Raw genomic sequence first — 19,408 nt, 5'->3', positions numbered from 1 at the left:
TTGTCCCTTTTAGTGTGGTCACTTCTAGGACCTCCACTTCCATAGTTTTTCCTACCACGTCCATGCCCTCTTTTTCTTTGAAAAGATGCACCATTCGCTTTTGGGAATGATGTAAATCTAGTACCATTCTCTTCAGGGAATAATATAGAACCAGTAGGACGTGATTGGTGATTTCTTAACAAAAGCTCATTATTTTGCTCAGCTAATAGAAGACAAGATATAAGTTCAGAATATTTTTTGAACTTTCGCTCTCGATACTGCTGCTGCAGGAGCACATTCGAGGCATGAAAAGTAGTATATGTCTTATCTAACAAGTCATCATCAGTGACTTTTTCACCACATAATTTCAATAGCGAGCTAATTTTAAAGAGTGCAGAATTATACTCACTAACACTTTTGAAGTCTTGCAACCTCATGTGCATCCAATCATGATGAGCTTTTAGGAGGATTACAGTTTTCTGGTGTTCATATCTCTCCCTTAAATCATTCCACAAAATAAGTGGATCTTTCACCGTTAGATACTCAGTTTTTAATTCTTCATGAAGATAGTGTCGAAGAAAAATCATTGTCTTAGCACGGTCCTACAGGGACCCTTGATTTCCTTCTTTAATTGTATCTTCCAGGTTCATCGCATCCAGATGGATCTCAGCATCAAGGATCCAAGATAAATAATTTTTTCCAGAAATGTCAAGAGCAACGAATTCCAATTTTGTAAGATTTGACATTTTTTACATATATAAATCAGGAATATAAAAATATATTGAAAAACTTACTTGAAGTTGAGGACTACTAGCTTCAAAATCGTCAGAACTTTCGTGCTGATAACGTGTTATGAAATCATAGAAAAGAGAGAGCCATAACATATTATAAAACTTTTAAAAGGAGAGAGAAAGAGATAGAGCTCAGAAAGGTTATGAAACTTATGAATTTTTTAAAGAATTCAACTTTATATATAGGCGTACAAAGGGAACTATGCTAGCTTACTATGTTGCACTATGCTAGCACTATGCACTATGCATATGTCGGCCAACTCACTATGCTAGTACTATGCACTATGCATATGTCGGCCAACTTACTATGCTAGTACTATGCTAGCACTATGCACTATGCATTTGACGACTAGATAAATGTGGTCATACAATTCAAGATAGTTTATAACATTTTTTAATAAATTATATTTCTTTTATATATATATATATATATATATATATATATGAAAAATTATACTCATCATTCTCATATTATATATTATACATAATTTTTTTTATTTTTTTATTTTAAAAAATTATATTCATCATCCATACACATCACACTCTACACTTATTTTTCTTTTTCTTTTTTACTCTTATAAAATATATAGTATATGGATGATAAGTATAAGATTCTAATTATTTTAAGAACAATTAAACAAAAAAAATAAAAATAAATATGATGTATAATGTATAATGTGTAGAGATTATGAGTAACAAAACTCTCTCTCTCTCTCTCTCTCTCTCTCTCTCTCTCTCTCTCTCTCTCTCTCTCTCTCTCTCTCTCTCTCTATATCTCTTATATATTAAAAGTGGGGATCGGCGTGCTACAGTGTTAGGAACAGTAATGAGCTACAGTGTTAATAACAATAATTTTTCACTCGTTTTTTGCTTCCGTGTTATTACATATTTACTTATTTAACCTTTTGTTCTTACTTATTTCTGTTTTACCGACAAATATTTTTGTCTTTTTACCTTCCTGACCGACAAATGTGAAGCACGACCTCTCGATTTTACTCCACTCTGCTCTTCTCCATCTTCACTTTCCAGAAAATGTCTCCCTCCTGACTTCTCTCAAACAAAGTCCTAATCGAACGTGCGGTGAAGTTTTCGGGCTTCGCCTCCGGCGAGCACTCTCTGGAGACGAGCTTGTGCCGTCGGATTCAAGCGCGACCTTGGAGAAGGTGAAGAGCGAGCCAGCACAACTCGAACTCCAACTCATTCCAGCTCTTGGTTTCCGATCCGACGGTGAATATCAAGAACCAGAGGCCGGAGAAGAGGAAGGAGCGGGAGAAGAAGGTAAAATCCAAGGTTTTGTTTTTGTTTTTTTTGTTTTTTGGGAATTCCTTTCCGCTAATTTCCGTCACTTCCGTATCTGAACTTGGACCAACTTTCGGCTTTTGGGGGAAAATTCAGGGCAAAGGGTGTACGAAGAAGACCAAGATGGAAACCTCCCAAGACGCTGAGAAGCTTCCTTACGTTCACGTTAGAGCTCATCGCGGTCAAGCTACTGATAGCCATAGCTTAGCAGAGCAAGTATTCTCTTAATTAACCACTAATTACGACTTAATTATTATTTTGTTTTCTAAAAATTTCATCACAATAGGATTCATCCAAGTTTACAATTTTATTAATTTGTATTAAAAATTCGCAGGCGACGAGAGAGAAAATTAATGCTCCGATGAAGTTGTTGCGGGAGCTGGTCCCCGGTTGCAGTAAGGTTAGCTAAATTAGTCTTAATCTTAATCATTAGTCGGTGATTGTTTGTCGTAATTGTCTCCTTAAAGGTACAATCTTGTTAATCGGATTCTACGCTTTCATAACGTCTTTGTCCCTTGTTGCCTTTTCGCAAAAGCGATTGCTTAATTTGTGCCCGTCTGGGTGGTGTCTAGGTGGCACTCTCATAATTTCAATTCCTTGGTCTGTGGTTTGGTTAATTCAACACCCACTTTGAGGTTAATTTTGACATTCTGTCTTGATTTGGAAACTTGTATTTCTTCCGCTCTGTGGAATAAAGTTTGCACTTTGACATTTAGATCAAAGATTCAAAAGAATATATATTTTTTTCAGATTGTCTCTCTTTCTTTTTCTTTTTTTCCCTACTGGGTAAGTTCAAAATTGTTTGACTGGATTTTAAAATGACGAAAATTCCATCATGGGCTAGGATTGGAGAATTTTGGCCATGGAATATGCTAGATAGAAGCTGCTTAGAAGTGCTGGGGAGACACATAAAGTGGGTATGTTGAATTAGATATATATGAGTCCATAAATGAGGCAAATTTTGATCCCACATGTAAGGTGCATGGTATCTATCCCTTGATGGGACGATGAGGAAAGGGTGATGAAAGAAGAATTCCCTTCCTGAAAATTCAGGTGTGCTTGAAGCCTTGAAGGCCCTATGCATTATGTGAGTGTACTTGAAAGTGTCATTAAATGAAAAGACCAAAGTAGGGCCACCATCATGCTTAACACGACTTTTTCCTTCAAAATTTTATTACATTGAATCAAATCTGCAAATGGGTTTTAAGCATGAATTAAAACCCAAACTAAGCATCAAAATAAATAAAGAAATAAGGATGCTTGATTTGTTAAAACCAGTGGGTTTGAATTCATGCTTAACAAATGGGTTCTAATTGATGCTTATTTGTTAATTCATTCTTTGGGTTTTGATTCATGTTTTAAGCATGTAGAAATAGGTTTTAATTAATTCTTGAAACCCATCCTGATTCATTCTTAAAACCCATTTCTTTTAAAAAATTAAAACAAGTTTCTATTTACACAGTATTTGAAAAAACTTATTCTTTGTTGTTCTACTTCATTTGGTGCTAAGACATAAGTTTCTACTACAAGAAAATAGGTAAGAGCTTTCATTTCCATTTGGCACATATATATAGGGGATAAAACTAAAGATTTTGTGCTCTGCCTCTCATCTCTCCCCTTTTCTTCCAATACTCTCTCACAACTATGATTCTAATATATATCAATAATCTTTAGTAGATGTACTCTTGTTTCCAAGGAATATTCTTTGTTCCTGAGGTGGCTTTTTTGTTGTTCCCCTTCTTCTATATTTATCATATCAGTCCTTCCTGACATGAGGTGTGTTAATGATTGATTGACTTAGTCTTCTTATTCGGCTGTTATTTTATCTGATAAAATATATTGTATTCAATTGCAACTTAATGTTATTTTTTTACATTGTTCTTCTGGCCCTTTCATAAGAGTTCTAGCAATCACATATAAAAAAAAAAGAGTTCTTGTAGTTAGGAGCTGCTGCAATTTATCCAGAAGATTCTATACCTTCTTTGGATGATTTGGCAGATCACATCATTGAAGTTCTCAACCATTTTAGTTAATAATTATTCTAAAATGTTTTTGGTGATTTATTGAGACGTTTTGGTATCCAAAGCTCATATTTTCAATTATCAAGTAGCATACTTACAAGCATATTTTACGTACAAGGTTGTATCTGCCTGTTTCAATTGGATGGAATTAGTTCAACTGATGTTGGATTCATAGTGTCAATTTGTTTGGAAGCTTGCTTGTATACATGTTTTTGATTATGTTTCTTTTGATCAATAGGTGCTTCAAATACGAGTGCAATTAACAATTGCTCAAGTTTTATAGAAAAAAAAACAATTGCCCCGTATTCTTATGATGCAGCTATATACTTATCAAGGTGGGAATGACATCCGCCATTTGGAGGTAGGTTCTCTTTTGTTCTCTCTTCCAATAAATTGTTCATCTCTTTGTTTCTAACACCCATTTCCCCCCCCCCCCCTTTTTTTTAAGCTTGAAGACTTGAAAACTCATTGTCTTTGCATCATCTTAAAAAAGCTTAAATTTATATTATGTTTTATCTTGTAATTTTTATGTGATTTAAAGTCTATAGTATCTCATCTCTAACGGTATTATTATATATGCTAGCTTCTGTTTAAATTAATATTGGTTTTAAGAATGAATTTCAACTCTTCTGCCTCATTTTGTGAGATCTTAATTAATTTGCTTATATGACTGTTACTATTTCAGATCTATCTAAAAACACTCTACCTTGCAACTGGAATTGGTGTTGCAGGATTCCTCAGTAAGTACATTCTATTTTTACCAAAATTACTACTGTGTTCTTTAGTATAAATAAAATGGTTTAATGCCAAATCAAATAATTGAGTTTTTCATGTTACAAATTTGAGGTCTAGCTAGGCTTTAAAGTTTGGTAAAATTAATATATTAACTTCAAAAAAATATTTAATTTTCTAACGGGAATTGCCACATAGCATGAGTATGCTTTGTGTTTGATTGACTTGTTTTGGTATCCAAAGCTCATATTTTCAATTATCAAGTAGCATACTTACAAGCATATTTTACGTACAAGGTTGTATCTGCCTGTTTCAATTGGATGGAATTAGTTCAACTGATGTTGGATTCATAGTGTCAATTTGTTTGGAAGCTTGCTTGTATACATGTTTTTGATTATGTTTCTTTTGATCAATAGGTGCTTCAAATACGAGTGCAATTAACAATTGCTCAAGTTTTATAGAAAAAAAAACAATTGCCCCGTATTCTTATGATGCAGCTATATACTTATCAAGGTGGGAATGACATCCGCCATTTGGAGGTAGGTTCTCTTTTGTTCTCTCTTCCAATAAATTGTTCATCTCTTTGTTTTTAACACCCATTCCCCCCCCCCCCCCCCCCCCCTCTTTTTTTAAGCTTGAAAACTTGAAAATTCATTGTCTTTGCATCATCTTAAAAAAGCTTAAATTTATATTATGTTTTATCTTGTAATTTTTATGTGATTTAAAGTCTATAGTATCTCATCTCTAACGGTATTATTATATATGCTAGCTTCTGTTTAAATTAATATCGGTTTTAAGAATGAATTTCAACTCTTCTGCCTCATTTTGTGAGATCTTAATTAATTTGCTTATATGACTGTTACTATTTCAGATCTATCTAAAAACACTCTACCTTGCAACTGGAATTGGTGTTGCAGGATTCCTCAGTAAGTACATTCCATTTTTACCAAAATTACTACTGTGTTCTTTAGTATAAATAAAATGGTTTAATGCCAAATCAAATAATTGAGTTTTTCATGTTACAAATTTGAGGTCTAGCTAGGCTTTAAAGTTTGGTAAAATTAATATATTAACTTCAAAAAAAGATTTAATTTTCTAACGGGAATTGCCACATAGCATGAGTCCCACACGCACATAGAGGTTTTTATTCATGTTTGTGTTCAGATTCATTGTTTGGATTTCTGGATTTGTGGAATTGAAAATGTAATGAATCATCTATACGGTGGATTTTCTTGTTGGGTTGTTCATTTCGATATGTTAGTAAGATCCAATTTTGGTATTACATTTGTCTGGTCGGTTAGAATTTTAGAATTGTTTACTCATAATAATGTCTTTCTCGTACATAGTTTTTAACCTGTATTTTACTTCTTCAATGGTCTAACTTTGTTTTTAAATGTAAATAATTTATCTTTCCCTTTTTCGTTGCAGAGAAAATGAGAAGAGCATGGTTTTTAAATCTTTGAGTTGTGTTCTTTCATGTGTTTTTTCTTTCTTCATTATTTTCTTCATTATTTTAGCTTTTCATGTGGTGATTTATTTTTTGTTACCTATTGCTCCATCACTTCAAATGTTTTAAGAATTTATTTAATTCTGTCCATGAACGTGTGCGTGAGATGTCGGTTAATTTTACTACTACAGAATATTTTTGGTTTCTTTTTTGGTTCAATTCTGTTAAAATATTTGCTAGCCGAATAGGTTTAATAATGAGCATATGATAGGCCTGAATGGTGGAGTATTACATAGGAAGAAATGAGGAGGAGAGCTTAAGGTAACAGCAAAAGAATGCATGCACTGGTTATGAGTTTAAACTCTGTAGAATTTTCTGTTGTGTATGCTTTGGGTCTTCTGTTTTGGAGTTTATGGAGGGTTCTTGTTGTGATTTCATTTATAAGGAGGTGAACATCTTAACACTGTAATATTACCCAACAAACTGAAGAAAATTAGAGGATAAGTGAAGAGAAAACAGAAGGTGAAACCTTTTGTGATTCACGGTTTAGTTGCTGCAGATTTTGTTTTTTTTTTTCCTTGTTTTGGACAGATCTGGAAAGAGAATTTTAGCTGCTGCTTTAGTGGCTTATAAGGTGGTTGTGGTACCTTTTGAGGTGGTGTATGAGCATGTATGATCAATTCTTGAAGGTGGTAAGAGGGTTAGAGTTGGAGAGGCTGCTTTCATGCACACACATACAGATTTTTTCTTACGTGTTTGGATTGGTGTTTGGATTTTTGAATTTGTGGAATTGGAGATGTAATGGCCCATGATGTGTTGGGTTTTACTGTTGGGTTCTTGATTTTTATATTGTACTCAGGTCTGATTTTGGTATTATATTGATGTGGCCATTCAGAATTTTAGAATTGTTCATACGTAATGTGTTTCTTGTGGTTATTTTTTAACGTGTTCTTTTCTTTTTTGATGGTCTAACTTTGTTTTTAAAGTAAATAATTTAACTTAGTTATGTTGTCTGATATCTTCCTTTATTTAGTTAAGGAAAAAATTGTAATATGAATTTGAAAGATGATCATTTATTTCCCAAACTTGCTTGGACCTATGGTTTGTTTAAAACTTATTGCTATTTGAATTAATAGTTCCTAACTGGAGTGAACTATATTATCCTTGTTTACCTTATCATTAAGTTTTCTTTATTATTGTTTTTTAAATGATAATACTTTCATTGCATAAATCAAAGAATACATAACTTATCAATAGAAATACTTTCATTGCATAAATCGGTAGTTTTCTTCTTGTAAACTGGATGTTTATATTTTAGAACAATTTTTTTTATAAGATGTATTATCTCATTTGATTCATTTAATATAATATGTGTGAAATTATTTGGAATTATTTGCTTTTTTTTTTTTTTTGCTTTAGCTATAAATGCTTATAATATTTGTTATGTATCATATCTCCCTATATATACCTATGTACTTACATTTTTTTATATCTCAAATTCCTTCTATAATTTAATGCCAACAGGTAAGAGCACATTATTAAAGGCTCAAATACATTTAAACATCATTGACAATATAGACAAAATTCTATTTTTCTAAACGCTTCTCTCTCAAATTTCAGAGACAGGGGGAGAGGTGGTTATAGGGCTATGTTTGATCAGGGGGAAACTGGGAGAGAAAGTTAAGGAAAATGAGCCTGAGAGAGAGAGAGAGAGAGAGAGAGAGAGAGAGAGAGAGAGAGAGAGAGAGAGAGAGAGAGAGAGAGAGAGAGTTGAGTGGGGACTGTGGAAGGGGTGGATTTTGTAGTTATTCCTCCCTTCCCTTTCTCCTATTTGTTCTGTAGATAGAGATATATAAACTCCAAAAAATGATATCTACCGAAAAAAAAAAATTGAAATTTACAGCTTTTTGAAGATGTGATTTATATATATATATATATATTAAATGAATAAATCTTAAACACATATGAAAAAAATAATAATGATCCCACTGCTTAAAGCATTACTAAATTGTAAGATCTATGGAGACACTAATCCGGAATTTGGGTACAATTCCAAGTCTGTGATCCAACGGTTCGTGTGGAATTTGGGTACAACTACAAAAGGCTCTGGGAGACTGGTTTTTAAATTCAGGATTATTTATCCCGTGTTGCACTGTGTTGTGTTGACTTGACTCTTTATATAGCCTGATTGGGACAAAATTTTAAAGAGTTATTCTTCTCAAGAATTCTACAAAACGTATCTTTAAAGGAAAGTATGTAATATAGAGCTGCTGTGTATTTTGAAGCTTTTTTATCTATTTGTGTATTTTGAATTATGATTTTTGTTAAATATAAAAAATTTTAGAATTTTTGAGATTTCCTTTGGGTTTTGAAGGGGCTACGCCGGCTGTGATGGTCAATAAGCAGAGGAGTTCATTCTCTTCGTGGAGTGTATACCAGAAGCGTAACAACCTGGTGACAACCTTCAAGACCTCGATACTGTGGTGGATGATTCTCTCACAGTCTGCTCAGGTTTTTTTTTTTCTTCTGGTTTTTGAGTGCTTATTAACTATACTATCTACTTGAATTAGTCAGTAAAGCTTCAATTAGTTCATGCTATGGTTGCAGCTGTGTTGAACTCGGGTGTTTACTTCAATTAGTTCTAATCAATTACTGAAAGTAGTTTACCTAGGGTCTACTCAATCCCATTCATACGCATGGGTAGCTTAGCTTTTTATAGGCTTTTTTGTTTTTCGTTTGGGTCTAAAGCAGAGGAATGAGCCTTTTGATATAAAAGAGTCAATGGCAGTGCACTGTGGGTAGGTTTAGCTTTTGTTCCTATGGGTTTTATTGATGTTTGTAGAATACGTTTCTCAAATGTTTTGGCTTTGTCCAGAATGATTAGTCTTCACCTTTATATATAGATCTTATATGATGGTTCTTAATCACACATTTTAACTACCATAAACAACCATCTAGGATACATTGGAGTGAAGAGATTGAGTGCAAGGAGGATTTCCTGGTTGAAACTCACGGACAAGGAGGAAGCTTTTTATACTTGTGAGACCCCGTTTTTACGTGTATTTTCACTGAAGGGTTGTTTTTAATTTGAATAATATATTGGTTTATTTATTTTAAATTAATGTGTTTTAATTGGTTTTTAATTTATTTGAGGTGGTGTTTAATTTATTTTAGTCGTTTTACGGTTTTTAATATCGTTTTCGGCGGATCTGTTTTTGGTTTCCGGAGTGAGGATTGGACCTCATTTATTTTATTTTCTCTTTTTCTTTCTCCCTTTTCCTTTTTCTTTTTCTTCTTTTCTTCTTTTCTTCTTTTTTTTTTTCTTCCTCTTTCCTTCCCGGTTTCTCTCTCCCCGCGTAGCACTCCTCTCTTTTCTCCTTCCCGTCACCTCCACTTTGACCGGCCAGTTCTCCGCCGTCCGGCCACCGTTTAGTGTACCGCCACCACCATTCTCTTCCCCTTCCACCAGAGATCATCCCCACCAATTTTCAGAGCCATCGGACCAGCCGTTAGCCTTCGAGAGCCGCCGGAAGTCGCTGCACCTGCTCTGTTTTTGCCCCTGTCGCCGGTTGCTTTCGCAGCCCAGAACCGCCGCTCTTCGGCGGCGTGGCCTACACCACCCACCCAGTTTTCTTCCCCTCTCACCGGTGAACATCCCCACCAAGTTTCACCTCCATCCGAGCCACCGTTAGCCGCCACGAGCTCCTCCAAGCCATACGGTTTTTCACCGTTTCCGGTGCCGTCGCACCACCTCCGGCCACCATCTTTTCACAGCTTCTTCCCCTACCTCTTGCCGACCTAAACCACCTATTTCCGGCCTCGATCCGTTGCCGGAGCAGCTCCCACGAGCTCAACTCCGTTCAGCCCCTTTTTGGCCTTCGACCGCCATTTCCACCACCACCCACGGCCAAAACTCTTTTCCCTTAGCTTCATGAATATCTCAAGGCCATTCTCTATCAATCCCGAGCCTTGGTTTGTCCCCGTTCGAAAATGGGTAAGTTATTACCCACGACAACAGTGTAAATTACACTGTTACGTTGCTTTTTCTCCGCCGTTTGCAACGCCGGGTGTTTTCTAAAATTACCGTATAGCGCTGTAAGTATTTTCAAAATCCTACTTTCAGATTTGAATATATTTTGCTCATTCAATAATTATTTATCTGTTGGTTGGTTGATTCCGGACTGAGTCCGAGGAGTTCGGGGGTCGGATGGATGGAGGATGGAGTTGCTTGTTTTATTGATATATGTTGGTTGATTATTTTTATGCATTGTTATGGCATTACATGGTGCATGCACGTGTGTTTTTGTTTAAGTGTGAAAAGCCTGTGTATTGGCGTGAGTGGTCTTACGGGTGTGTGTGTATCACGACCCCAAGCCGGGATGGGGTATTATCCCGGTGGAGCTCCTCTGGTCACTCTGGAGCGGAATAAACTGAGTGATGTCCCCTGAGTTGTCGCTAGACGACGGGAGCGGGGGCTAGGGGTTGCTTGGCTACGAACGCGCCGGGCGCGGAACCGGGCATCGCTCTACGCACCGACTCTGTGGCCCTTCGCTGGTGAGGGCTAGAGGATGCTTGGCTACGAACGTGCGGGGCACGGAACTGGGCATCGCTCGTTTGGTGTCACATGCGTGGTGGTACTCTGCGGTGTGGCACTGGAGCCAGGGTGTGCGGATGACCCCTAGGGGAGGTCATGGTGCATACGGTTAATATGGATAATGGTTTGAGTCGGATAAAGGCCAAATGTGACTTTTGGCGTGTTTTTCGGAAAGGATGTGTTTTTTGGACCAAATGGGTTTTTGGCGTGTGTGGAAAATTATATTTTATGGGCTTTGTGCATTGGGCATGTTTCATGCATATTGTTTGAGTTCTATATGTGTTTTTATCTGGTAGTGTTTGGGTTTTACTTACCTGCGGTACCATTTTTGGTTCCGTAGCTTTTGGTGCAGAGTTGGAGGACGAAGAGGAGGAGGCTGAGCCCGAGGATGCGGCTTCACCGGGTTGCTGATGCTATGATTTATATTTGGTTTAAAACTGTATTTGTGTTTTTGTAATATTTTATTTATGTATGTTTTAAACAGCTTGTATTACGTTAAGAAGAATTCTGGTACTTAGTTATGACTTTCGTTATCCGCTGCGTGTTTCTTTGTGCATATTTGTTGCTTTTGCACACACTTGGCACCCGTCGATGGGATGGTGACCCGGGTTGTCACCATCAGGACGTCTCGATTTCCCCGTGTTCGGGCGTGGGGATTTGGGGGCGTCACAGGTGGTATCAGAGCGGTTTGGCTCTGGGTAAAACCATATGTCCCATAGGTGGAGTACCAGAAAGTTTTAAAAGCTGGTGTTAAAATTATTTTAATTTATTTAAGTTGAATTGTTTTTCTTTAACTTGATTCAATTTTATTTGATTTGAAGTTATTTTATTTAATTCCATTTGATTTGGTTTGGTTTGATTTTATTTTATTTGAATTGGAAGTATGTTGTTTATTTGTTTTATTTATTTTGTTTTAAGTTGTTTTGTTTTGTTTTGTCCGGAGTTAAAGTGGGGTTGAGGATTGTGCTATGGCAGGAGGACGGTATTATTGAGAATGTCGTTGATAGGGAAAAAAAAAATACTTAGTGAAGTAGGGTTGAATTTTATAGAGGTGGGTTACTTTTATAATATTGTGGCTAGAAGGGAACGACATGGATTAGGCAATTTCTTGGGAGTAGGAATGTAAGTTGCAACTAAGGAGGGGAGTTAGCTTTAAGTCGTTTAAGATGGTTGAGGTCTTAGGTTTTGTGGAATTTATGTAATGAAGCTATAGAATAGGAGAGTGTAAGTTCAACAAACTTTAAGGATTGGTTTAAGATAATTTTATCTAAGGTTTGAGGCCTTACAGATTTTAGGAAATAAGATTTTGGTAATTAAGGTTTTAGGTTCGACAAGCTTTGGGGGAAATAATTAAATTTCAAGTTTTAAATTTCGCTGATTCGGATGAACAATTTGGTGGCAATTGGGGTTTTAAAATTTACAAGTTTTAAGGTGAATGTTTTGGATTAAAGCTATCAATCTCGAGGATTTCAAAAAATGATTTATTATCCGTTAATGTATTAGATTTTAAAAGCTTTGGGAGCCGATTGTTCTATTATGGGGTGTAAGCTCATTGATCTTAGAAATTTTAGAAATTATTCTTATTTGATTTAAGGTATTAGAATTGCAGAGTTGAAGGACCAATTTATAATAAGAGTTGAGTTCTTAATTTTACAGACTTGGGGTGCTAGCTTGATCTACTCTGGAGAGTGATTAGTTTGCAACCATTAAAATGGGGTTGATCAGAGTTTAGTTAATAATATGAAATTTTTCTGGGGTACATTTCTTTGAGAATGGAAGGTAATGATTTAGTTCATATACTTCTTTGAGGATTGTAGATATTGATTTAGTTCAGAAAATGACTATTGTTAACTCGAGGTTGTAGTAATCGATTTTAGGAAATGATTTTTGTCGGTTCGGAAGAAATAGATCCATTGAGGTTTTGGAAGCAATAGTTTAATTGTTGGTATTGAATTTGATTGAAGTTGAGACCTTATGTTCTAGAGACTTTTGGGAACGGATTATTAGCGGGTTTAAGGTCATTTTCAGTAAAAAGCTTTAAGCGATAACTATTTGCTGATGTTAAGGGTATAAGTTAAGTAGATATAGGAATGATTCATGTTGATTTGCGGATATAAGTCCAGATGATGGAAATAGTAGTAATGGATTACTTGTATGTTGGAATGACTATTGGTTTCGGCTAAGGACGTATGAGATTGACACGTGATAGTGGTGAATTGATTGGAGCGTTCAGTCGAAGCGTGTTAATCAATGGAATGTGGGTTGGCAATAATTGTTATAGCTCGAGGTTATAGTGACAAGTTTTAAGATTGATTCATACCGAGTTGAGGATAATAGATGATGCAGGTTTTGGGAAATGAAATTTTGTTTATTTTGAGGATAAGGTACGGATGTTGGAAATATAAGTGATGGATCACTTATACGTTAGAATGATTATTGATCTTAGCTAAGGGTACATGAGATCCATTTATAGTGGTGGTGAGGGTGTATGGATTTCGGAGAGTACAAATCCTAGTCTCTTTTTGGCTTGAGAGAAGTGGCTTTGGTGAGTACTGAAGTGGATTAGATGTGATAGTATTAAATTCAATAGATTTTAACTTCGAGTTCTTAGTGAGTTGATCGGAGTGTACAGTTGAAGTGGGTTACCAATTGGAGTGATGGTTGGCATTTATTGTTGAGACTATCTTCAAAAATTAATTGTGACTTGAGGTCACACAAGAATTTAAATTTTGAGGCTATACTTTCCTTTGGAGTTTGAGTGTCCAATTGGGAGAATTATATACATTTTATTTAACTAGAAGAGAGATTGTTGAGTCGCCATGTGTAGTGGATAATGAAATCTTGAAAGTGGAAGTTTGGAAATCAACGGTGATTAGCCTAAACAGGTACGTAAGGTAATAAGCAGTAGAAGTCAGGAGAGTATTGCCATAGTTTTGATGGATTGGAGGTTTGAATAGCATGGCCTATCTTGAGATTTAATTTTGTATGCAATTGAAGGAAATAGTCGTGCTAATATTAGGGTTATGAGAATAGAAGTAGATAAGTGAGTTTATAAGAAGGGTTTACTAAGGTTATCGTGAATTTAATCGTGGTTCGTAGTGAATTTAGTTATCTCTAAATTAGACGATATTCAGAATTTAGGTGATGATCTTGAAAGTGTAAGTTGTTAGGTAGGAGTTATAGGTGCTTTATTAGTTGGTCGGGACGGATTCGAGCCCTATGTTCTTTATCTTAGATGAGATTGGCATATTTTGAGATAATGATACTTGTTTTTAATTTGGAAGGTTGCAATTGATTGATATCGTCTTCTTTGTTGATGATCATGGGTGTCGTTGCAGAATTTTGATTTAGTTAAGGTAGCTAGAGATAATTGAGGAAATAGGAGTGATAGTTCATGATTAGGTGTGCTGATTTTGAGTAATTAGTGATGACTTAAAATTTCGAGAAGGTGCTTGTAATTGGAGAGTAATATTTTGTTTGGGCAAATTATGTTTATTGATGGTTTATTTTGGAAGTGACTATTAGGTTACCAAGATATAGTATACAATGAAAGTTTCGATGATATAGCATGAAGGTTGATTGAGGTTAATACAATTCATTCTAAGAAGTAATAATTTTTAGAATTTTCTTGGGTGTAGTTTTGAAGTTCTTGACGATATGGTGATTCCGGTTTACGTGGCTACTTTAGGAGTTCTAGACGTGATGCGTCGCTGGGAGACTAGTACGAATATGATGGAATTGCTTTAGGAGTATAATTGGAGAGATCTTTAATCATACTTGTGTGGAAATGGCTGATGGTATGATTTTCTCAAGTATACTTTGAGTTGCGTAGTGTATCCTACTTGGCGCTGATATTGATCTCACAAATTTCGAGGACGAAATTTATTTTAAGGGGGGGAGGATGTGATACCCCGTTTTTACGTGTATTTTCACTGAAGGGTTGTTTTTAATTTGAATAATATATTGGTTTATTTATTTTAAATTAATGTGTTTTAACTGGTTTTTAATTTATTTGAGGTGGTGTTTAATTTATTTTAGTCGTTTTACAGTTTTTAATATCGTTTTCGGCGGATCTGTTTTTGGTTTCCGGAGTGAGGATTGGACCTCATTTATTTTCTTTTCTCTTTTTCTTTTTTTCTTTTCCTTTTTCTTTTTCTTCTTTTCTTCTTTTTTTTTTCTTCCTCTTTCCTTCCTGGTTTCTCTCTCCCCGCGCAGCACTCCTCTCTTTTCTCCTTCCCGTCGCCTCCATTTTGACCGGCCAGTTCTCCGCCGTCCGGCCACCGTTTAGTGCACCGCCACCACCATTCTCTTCCCCTTCCACCAGAGATCATCCCCACCAATTTTCAGAGCCATCGGACCAGCCGTTAGCCTTCGAGAGCCGCCGGAAGTCGCTGCACCTGCTCTGTTTTTGCCCCTGTCGCCGGTTGCTTTCGCAGCCCAGAACCGCCGCTCTCCGGCGGCGTGGCCTACACCACCCACCCAGTTTTCTTCCCCTCTCACCGGTGAACATCCCCACCAAGTTTCACCTCCATCCGAGCCACCGTTAGCCGCCACGAGCTCCTCCAAGCCATACGGTTTTTCACCGTTTTCGGTGCCTTCGCACCAACTCCGGCCGCCATCTTTTCACAGCGTCTTCCCCTACCTCTTGCCGACCTAAACCACCTATTTTTGGCCTCGATCCATTGCCGGAGCAGTTCCCACGAGCTCAACTCCGTTCAGCCCCTTTTTGGCCTTCGACCGCCATTTCCACCACCACCCACGGCCAAAACTCTTTTCCCTTAGCTTCATGAATATCTCAAGACCATTCCCTATCAATCCCGAGCCTTGGTTTGTCCCCGTTCGAAAATGGGTAAGTTATTACCCACGACAACAGTGTAAATTACACTGTTACGTTGCTTTTTCTCCGCCGTTTGCAACGCCGGGTGTTTTCTAAAATTACCGTATAGTGCTGTAAGTATTTTCCAAATCCTACTTTCAGATTTAAATATATTTTACTCATTCAATAATTATTTATCTGTTGGTTGGCTGATTCCAGACTGAGTCCGAGGAGTTCGGGGGTCGGATGGATGGAGGATGGAATTGCTTGTTTTATTGATATATGTTGGTTGATTATTTTTATGCATTGTTATGGCATTACATGGTGCATGCACGTGTGTTTTTGTTTAAGTGTGAAAAGCCTGTGTATTGGCGTGAGTGGTCTTACGGGTGCGTGTGTATCACGACCCCAAGCCGGGATGGGGTATTATCTCGGTGGAGCTCCTCTGGTCACTCGGGAGCGGAATAAACTGAGTGATGTCCTCTGAGTTGTCGCTAGACGACGGGAGCGGGGGCTAGGGGTTGCTTGGCTACGAACGCGCCGGGCGCGGAACTGGGCGTCGCTCTACGCACCGACTCCGTGGCCCTTCGCTGGTGAGGGCTAGAGGATGCTTGGCTACGAACGTGCGGGGCACGGAACTGGGCATCGCTCGTTAGGTGTCACATGCGTGGTGGTACTCTGCGGTGTGACACTGGAGCCAGGGTGTGCGGATGACCCCTAGGGGAGGTCATGGTGCATACGGTTAATATGGATAATGGTTTGAGTCGGATAAAGGCCAAATGTGACTTTTGGCGTGTTTTTCGGAAAGGATGTGTTTTTTGGGCCAAATGGGTTTTTGGCGTGTGTGGAAAATTATGTTTTATGGGCTTTGTGCATTGGGCATGTTTCATGCATATTGTTTGAGTTCTATATGTGTTTTTATCTGGTAGTGTTTAGGTTTTACTTACCTGCGGTACCATTTTTGGTTCCGTATCTTTTGGTGCAGAGTTGGAGGACGAAGAGGAGGAGGCTGAGCCCGAGGATGCGGCTCCGCCGGGTTGCTGATGCTATGATTTATATTTGGTTTAAAATTGTATTTGTGTTTTTGTAATATTTTATTTATGTATGTTTTAAACAGCTTGTATTACGTTAAGAAGAATTCTGGTACTTAGTTATGACTTTCGTTATCCGCTGCGTGTTTCTTTGTACACATTTGTTGCTTTTGCACACACTTGGCACCCGTCGATGGGATGGTGACCCAGGTTGTCACCATCCGGACGTCTCGATTTCCCCGTGTTCGGGCGTGGGGATTTGGGGGCGTCACAATACCCTTGTTTGGGAATGATTGATCAAGTGCCTCTCATAATTTTTAGAAGATTACTGTTCAAGGATGTCTCTTAATTACAAACTGGCAGACATCTTCATCTCCAAATAAACTCATTCATACCATGATTGAGTGCAGATGTAGAAAGTATATAGCTGTAAAAACTTGGCACTACTTGAGATCACAAGGCCACTTCATCACACAGTTTCTTTAAAAATATTAGATTAGGATGTAAGCTACTTCAACACAGTGATCACACAGATTCTTTAAAATTAATTATTTTAAATAATTTATTCAAGTGTAGGATTTCACAAGTGGGCTAACTTCATAAATAAGATTGGAGTGCTCTTCCATAAATTAATAAATCAAACATCTATTTAATTGGATCAAATATATATAATCCATTGGAATCATCTTATTCACTTTCTGATTTCTGTTTCAGGTGCTTCAGGGATCTTCATGCAATAGCAACAAATAGAGAGAATATATTGTGTTCTCTTTAGGGATGAGAAGACTTCTGAAGATGAAACCTATTGAAATAGTTTAGCAATGGGTTAAATTATGTTGAGGTTAAATTTTTTTTTTAAGAAATTTTATTCTCTTGAACAGCATGAAAGTATTAAAATGCAATAAGAAGAGGAAAAAAGTAAAATATTTTGCTATTTTTATTTTGTTATTTTATTTTATACCAAAAATTGAAAGGTTCTTTTATTGAGAATTCTATATGGTACTTTTGTTAAAGAAAATACAGAACAAAAGTAATTTCCACTGTATGGTTTGGGGTTGATGATGCTTTGAGTCTTTTTTTTTTGGCATGTCATCTTTTTTTTTTTCCTTTAATTAATCTGATTTATTGGTTTGTTTCCTGCAGGAAATCTGCACTTTTTGGTAGGGAATATGCACTTTTTGGTTTGGAGTTGATGGTCCTTTCAGGTTTGTGTGTCTTTCAGATTTGTCTACAGCTGTCGGTATTTATACATGATGTAAAGGAATAAAAACAATTGAGTTGATTACAAATCACCGTAGACATCAATAACAAATTTGTCTACTGTTAGCTTTTACAACTTTTACTCGATTGTGTTGTGCTCTGCTGTTGTGTGGTACCCGTGGTACCCTTTTGTTGTAAATCATGATCACTCTGTAATTGTCCTCCATTGTTTGCTGTAGTGTCATGCCGAGTGCCCTCATTCTGTTTGTGAAAAGGTGGCATAGAGTCTGTTATTTCAATATGTACTACTAATAATGTATTTAGCATATCATTCTTACAGGTTGAGGGTGTTAAGCTCAATGTAAATGCTATACTCCACTTGAATTATTAGATTTTTTTCCCAATGTTAAATTTTTTATTAGGATCAATTTTTTATCAAAAATATTATTTTTTTTGCTGTCAATGGATGATTCAACTTGTTGTAGACTCAGAAATATTCAACCAACAAAGACACAAAAACTTCAATGTTATTTCAATTTGTCCTGTCCAATATGGCCCTAAGTTAGAATGACAGCAAAAGAAAAAAACAAATTTATAATTTATTTTGTTGTGTATATCTGTATAATATTTTTACTGACAAATTCCTGTAAATTAACCAAACAATGCAATGAAGCAAACGTGGATCGCACGTTGCACCTCAACTAGTATATATATATAGTTTCGGCCCTCAAGAGTCGATATCCAGCACTAGCTTTAGTTGACAACAAAACTAACAGATCATGGTCGTATCTGATCTCTTTCATCATTTTAAAAGAATGGTCCGTACGTATATGATCATTATCAATTGTCTTCATTTCGGAAGAATTTATCATTTTATTCCTTTATATTCGAAATAAACTTTTAGATCATAACTTATAACCGTTTCCCACGAAATTATAATTTTGTATACGTACCTGCAAGTATATATTGATGGTATACATGCATGCATGTGATCATGATCTACTCAATTGCATCATGATGTAAAAGTATTAATGAAATCTTTGATTAAAATCCAACGTGACGTACAATTAATAATATCGACATTTCTTAAAGTCATGATCTGATGAGCTAGCCATATATATATGATAATAACCCGGCCGGAATCAATGGATTTATATAGTCATTGTCCGTGGAATTATATATATAAGATGATGGAGGCTGGCCTAGCTAACGCGATTAGTAAATCCAAAATACTTGAATAAAAGTCAAAAAACTGACCTTTAACGTATAGATCGATGCAGTACTCTTAAACGTACGCTAGCTAGCTAGTCGTTCAAAAGTACTGAAAAGTATCCATGTATGTATGTTGATGGCCGCTATCTAGCTAGCTATCGAGCACGAGATATATATATATATATATATATATATATATAGTTATAATGCAAGAAATAAACTGAATCTATAAAATGACCCAAAAATCAATATCTATACATAAAAGTCAAAACCCTCATTCGGTACT

At 36.4% G+C, this 19,408-nt stretch overlaps 1 protein-coding gene across 5 annotated transcripts; it reads left to right on the top strand.

The window, feature by feature from the left end:
- Positions 1 to 1,754: 1,754 nt before the first annotated feature.
- On the top strand, positions 1,755 to 18,338 carry LOC122310536. 5 transcript variants are annotated; one of them, XR_006242636.1, is made up of 11 exons: positions 1,757 to 2,048; positions 2,166 to 2,285; positions 2,404 to 2,469; positions 2,914 to 2,986; positions 4,329 to 4,451; positions 4,776 to 4,830; positions 5,239 to 5,361; positions 5,694 to 5,748; positions 8,644 to 8,780; positions 17,425 to 17,551; positions 17,854 to 18,338. XR_006242636.1 is itself a non-coding variant. In XM_043124491.1 (9 exons), the coding sequence occupies exons 4-8, from the start codon at positions 4,401 to 4,403 to the stop codon at positions 17,458 to 17,460; spliced, it is 321 nt and encodes a 106-aa protein (XP_042980425.1). In that variant the 5' UTR covers positions 1,757 to 2,048; positions 2,166 to 2,285; positions 2,404 to 2,469; positions 4,329 to 4,400; the 3' UTR covers positions 17,461 to 17,551; positions 17,854 to 18,338. The 5 variants fall into 5 exon arrangements, 1 of the variants encoding a protein (XP_042980425.1); XR_006242637.1 differs by lacking the exon at positions 2,914 to 2,986 and having other exon boundaries at positions 1,755 to 2,048; positions 8,644 to 8,752; XR_006242634.1 differs by lacking the exon at positions 2,914 to 2,986 and having other exon boundaries at positions 1,759 to 2,048.
- The last annotated feature ends 1,070 nt before the right edge of the window (positions 18,339 to 19,408 follow it).

Source organism: Carya illinoinensis, chromosome 5 (assembly GCF_018687715.1).
Source record: "Carya illinoinensis cultivar Pawnee chromosome 5, C.illinoinensisPawnee_v1, whole genome shotgun sequence".
Taxonomy (NCBI): domain Eukaryota; kingdom Viridiplantae; phylum Streptophyta; class Magnoliopsida; order Fagales; family Juglandaceae; genus Carya; species Carya illinoinensis.
This window is presented reverse-complemented; position numbering and strand designations above follow the sequence as displayed.